This window comes from Arachis ipaensis, chromosome B06 (assembly GCF_000816755.2).
Source record: "Arachis ipaensis cultivar K30076 chromosome B06, Araip1.1, whole genome shotgun sequence".
Lineage (NCBI taxonomy): Eukaryota > Viridiplantae > Streptophyta > Magnoliopsida > Fabales > Fabaceae > Arachis > Arachis ipaensis.
The window spans coordinates 84,633,253-84,638,419 of NC_029790.2; the positions used below are offsets into that span (position 1 = coordinate 84,633,253).

At 39.5% G+C, this 5,167-nt stretch overlaps 1 protein-coding gene across 1 annotated transcript; it reads left to right on the top strand.

Annotated features, from left to right (window-relative positions):
* LOC107646989 lies at window positions 1,696-3,971 on the top strand. The gene is made up of 3 exons (XM_016351128.1): window positions 1,696-2,434; window positions 3,280-3,350; window positions 3,843-3,971. Exons 1-3 carry the CDS (start codon window positions 1,696-1,698, stop codon window positions 3,969-3,971), a joined length of 939 nt encoding a protein of 312 aa, XP_016206614.1.

Below are 5,167 nucleotides of genomic sequence, written 5' to 3' on the forward strand. Positions count from 1 at the left end.
TTAAAATAATTATGTTTAAAGCATAGGAAATATGTTTTTTTCACATACATCACATAATAAGGAAGGGAAAGTAAAACCATGCAATTTTCATGAATAAGTGAGTGAAGGATTGAATAAATCACCTAAATTGAGCACAAAATATATCATAAAATATGGGTTTATCAAAGCCTCAGCTCATAACTCTTGTGCAAAACAACTGTTCTTTTGGAGGAAGTGCTCAAGAGGACCCTAATGAACATCTCACTAAATTCCAAAGGATATGTGACACAGTTAAATCTAATGGTGTTCATCCTGACACCTATAGATTGCTATTGTTTCCATTTTCTTTGAGGGACAAGGCATCAAAATGGCTAGAATCATTTCTAAAGGAAAGCTTGACAACCTGGGAGGATGTAGTGAACAGATTCTTAACAAGTTTCTACCTCCACAAAAAGTAAACAGGCTAAGAACTGAAGTGCTGATATTCAGACAGCAGGATGGTGAGACTATTTATGAAACATGGGAGAGGTTCAAGGATTTGACAAGGAAATGCCCCCTGATATGTTTAATGAGTGGGTGCAACTTAATATCTTTTATGAAGGGCTGAATTGTGAATCAAAGAAAGTTGTAGACCACTCATCTGGAGGTTCCCTTAACAAGAAGAAGACCATTGAAGAATCCATTGATGTTATAGAGACAGTGGCTGACAATGAGTATTTTTATGCCTCAGACAGAAGCAACAACAGGGGAGTCTTAGAATTAAACCAAATGGATGCAATCCTGGCCCAGAATAAGATGATCACCAAGCAATTGGCTGAATTGACCAAGCAAATAGAGAAGAATCAGGCTGCAGCTATCCACACTCAACCATCACCTCAAGGAGAGTTGGACATAGATGAAGGAGTTAACTAGGAGGAAGCTAATTACCTTGGAAATTTATCTAGGCAAGCTCATGATCCATATTCTAAAACCTATAACTCTGGTTGGAGGAACCACCCAAACTTTGGGTAGGGAAACCAACAAAACCAAGGCCAAGACCACACAGATCACACAATCCAACCCAGTATAACAACTCCACTTACTAAAACTCCAACCAAAGACCATACCAGACCATACAAAACACTTATTCATAGCCACCATACCAAAGCCATAATAACCACTCTCAACACCCCAATTTCAACCAACCATCACCACATGGTGATGACAGAATGGCCAAAATAAAAGCTATGTTTTCAAACCTTTGCAAGGAGTCTAAAGACATGAAAAAAATTCAGGGAAGAAGTAACATCTAGTCTGCAAAATCAAGATGCTGCCACTCAGAAACTTGAAGCACAAGTTGAATACTTGTCCAAGCGAGCCCCTGGCTACAGCTCCAGTAATGCCACCAAGACAACTTCAAGAGAGGAATGCAAAGCTATTACCCTTAGAAGTGGAAGGGAATTGACAGAGAATTCAAGGGAGACTCAAGAGGAGAAAGTAGAGGGTAGTTCAGATGACAAGGAAGAAGCACACACTTCTGCTCCCAATCCATAAAAAAAAAAAGAAGTTCTAAGGCCATATATCCCAAAGGCTTCTTACCCTCAGCACTTAATGAAGAATTCAAAGGACAACCAATTCTCCAAATTTTTGGAGATTTTCAAGAAACTTCATATCAACATTCCCTTTGCTGAAGCACTAGAGCAAATGCCACTCTATGCTAAGTTTCTGAAGGAATTAATGACCAAGAAGAGGAGCTGGAGGAATGATGAAACTGTGGTATTAACTGAAGAATGTAGTGCTATCATCCAACACAAGCTGCCTCAAAAATTGAAAGACCCAGGAAGCTTCCAAATTCCTTGTATAATAGGGGAAATAACATTTGAAAAAGCCTTACGTGACTTGGGAGCCAATATAAATTTGATGTCCTTAACTATGATGAAAAGAATGAAGATTGAGGAAGCCAAACCAACAAGAATGGCCCTCCAATTGGCAGATCGGTCATTCAAATTTCCTCATGGAATAGTAGAAGACTTGTTAGTGAAAGTAGGAGACTTCATCTTCCCTGCTGACTTTGTGGTATTAGATATGGAGGAAGAAGCTAAGGCTTCAATAATTTTGGGGAGGCCGTTTTTAGCTACTGCTGGAGCCATCATTGATGTCCAAAAGGGTGAACTTACCCTTAGGCTACATGATGAGAGAATGGTATTCAATGTATTCAAGGCCATGAGCTATCCACCAGAGTCACTAGGAGAGTGTATGAGGCTAGATGCAGTGGAAACTGTGATGCAAGAAACCTTTGAAGAAGTACTTGAAGGATTTACAGAGGGTGATTCCATGTTAAACGTTGAGGTTGCTGATGACAATTCAGCTGAAGTGTCTATTCCAAGCACATCAAAGGAAAGGAAAAAGGAGAAAGAAGCACCCAAACTGGAGCTGAAAGCACTGCCTCCTACTCTTAAGTATGCATACTTGGGAAGTGATGGAAGTTACCCAGTGATCATCAATTCTGCCCTTAGTCAAGAACAGGAAGAGGAATTAATCAAGGTGCTGCAAAAGCACCAAGATGCCATTGGATGGACCCTTGCTGACTTAAAAGGGATAAGCTCATCCATATGCATGCACAAGATCTTACTGGAAGAGGATGCCAAACCCTCCATTCAAGCCCAAAGAAGACTAAATCCTGTCACGAAAGAAGTGGTCCAAAAAGAGGTTATAAAGCTATGGCAGGCGAGAGTAATCTATCCCATTTTAGACAACCCATGGTGAGCCCTATCCATGTGGTTCCAAAGAAAAGAGGGATCACAGTTGTACCCAATGAGAAAAATGAACTCATCCCCCCAAGAATAGTAACAGGTTGGAGGATGTGCATTTACTATAGAAAACTCAATGAGGCAACAAGAAAAGATCATTTTCCACTCCCTTTCATGGATTAGATGCTGGAGAGATTGGTAGGACATGCATATTACTGTTTTCTTGATGGATACTCGGGATACAATCAAATAGTGGTTGACCCTGGAGATCAAGAGAAAACCTCATTTACCTGTCCATATGGAGTTTTTGCTTACAGGCGCATGCCTTTTGGATTGTGTAATGCCCCTGCAACTTTCCAAAGATGCATGTTGTTTATTTTTTCAGACATGATTGAAAAGTTCATTGAAGTCTTCATGGATGATTTCTCAGTTTTTGGAGATTCCTTCCCTAATTGCCTAAATCATCTTGCCTTAGTGTTAAAAAGGTGCCAAGAGACAAACCTAGTTCTAAACTGGGAGAAATGCCACTTTATGGTGACAGAGGGGATTGTCCTTGGTCATAAAATTTCAGGAAAAGGCATAGAAGTAGACAAAGCTAAGGTGGAATTAATTGAGAAATTACCTCCACCTAGCAATGTCAAGGTAATTAGGAGTTTTTTAGGCCATGCTGGTTTCTACAGAAGGTTTATCAGAGATTTTTCCAAAATTGCAAAGCCTTTGAACAACCTATTAGTTTCTGATACACCTTTTATGTTTGATCAAAAATGCACAATAGCATTTGAAAAACTGAAAAGAGAACGTTCCTCAGCACCTATTATTACCCCACCTGATTGGAATTTGCCTTTTGAACTGATGTGTGATGCATCAAACTTTGCTGTTGTGGCAGTGCTGGGGCAGAGGAAAGGCAATTTAGTGTATGTTATATATTATGCCAGCAAGGTTTTGAATGAAACTCAAAGGAATTATACCACTATTGAGAAAGAATTACTGGCAATAGTGTTTGCATTTGACAAGTTTAGATCATATCTCATTGGATCTAAAGTGATTATTTTTACTGATCATGCAGCACTAAAATATTTACTTACAAAACAAGAGTCAAAACCGAGATTGATAAGGTGGATTTTGCTATTGCAGGAATTTAACATTGAGATTAAAGATAAGAAGGGAGTGGAGAACAAAGTAGCAGATCATTTGTCCAGAATTCCCTGTGAAGAAGGTAGCACCCACAAATCAAGTGTCAATGAATTCTTCCTTGATGAGTAATTAATGCTGGTTCACAAGGCACCCTAGTTTGCAGACATTGCCAATTTTAAGGCTACTAGGGAAGTCCCTTCAATGATCAACAAGCATCAAAAGAGGAAACTCATCAATGATGCAAAATATGTTATTTGGGATGAGCCATACTTATTCCAAAAATGCTCAGATGGATTTCTCAGAAGATGTATTTCAGAAGAAGAGGGAAGAGAGGTTTTATGGAATTGTCATGGTTCTTGCTATGGAGGCCATTTTGGAGCGGAAAGAACTGCAGCAAAAGTCTTGCAGTGCAGGTTATTTTGGCCCACTATCTTCAAAGATGCACGAGAGCTAGTGAAGAATTGTAATGAATGTCAGCGGATTGGAAATTTGCCCAAGAAAAATGAGATGCCACAGCAATTAATCTTAGAACTTGAGCTGTTTGATGTATGGAGAATTGATTTCATGGGATTATTCCCAACTTCATACTCAAACAACTACATTTTGGTGGTAGTGAACTATGTGTCCAAATGGGTGAAGGCCATTGTAACCCCTACAAATGATAACAAGGTAGTTGATGAGCGGATATTTTATACGCTTTTTGGGGATAATTTCATATAGTTTTGAGTATGTTTTAGTTAGTTTTTAGTCTATTTCTATTAGTTTTTAGGAAAAATTCATATTTCTGGACTTTACTATGAGTTGTGTGTTTTTCTGTAATTTCAGGTATTTTTCTGGCTGAAATTGAAGGAGCTGAGCAAAAATTTGATTCAGGCTGAAAAAGGACTGCTGATGCTGTTGGATTCTGACCTCCCTGCACTCAAAATAGATTTTCTGGAGCTACAGAACTCGAAATGGCATGCTTCCAATTGCGTTGGAAAGTAGACATCCAGGGCTTTCTAGCAATATATAATAGTCCATACTTTGCACAAGAATAGACGACGTAAACCGGCGTTCAACGCCAGTCCTCTGCCCAATTCTGGCGTCCAGCGCCAGAAAAGGATAAAAAACTGGAGTTGAACGCCCAAACTGGCACAAAAACTGGCGTTCAACTCCACAAACGGCCTCTGCACGTGAATTGCTTAAGTCTCAGCCCAACACACACCAAGGATAACCATAGATTGCTTCAAATCAATAATCTCCATGGGATTCGACCCTTACTCACGTGAGGTATTACTTGGACGACCCAGTGCACTTGCTGGTTAGTGGTACGCGTTGTGAAAAGT

Bases quoted from the DNA above. Each gene is read 5' to 3' on its own strand.
- LOC107646989 (XM_016351128.1), top strand. From the start codon at position 1,696: ATGACCAAGAAGAGGAGCTGGAGGAATGATGAAACTGTGGTATTAACT. The intron at 2,435-3,279 runs GTGATGGAAGTT...ATAAAATTTCAG, and splicing joins TAAGTATGCATACTTGGGAA to GAAAAGGCATAGAAGTAGAC. The intron at 3,351-3,842 runs GTAATTAGGAGT...TTGCTATTGCAG, and splicing joins CTCCACCTAGCAATGTCAAG to GAATTTAACATTGAGATTAA.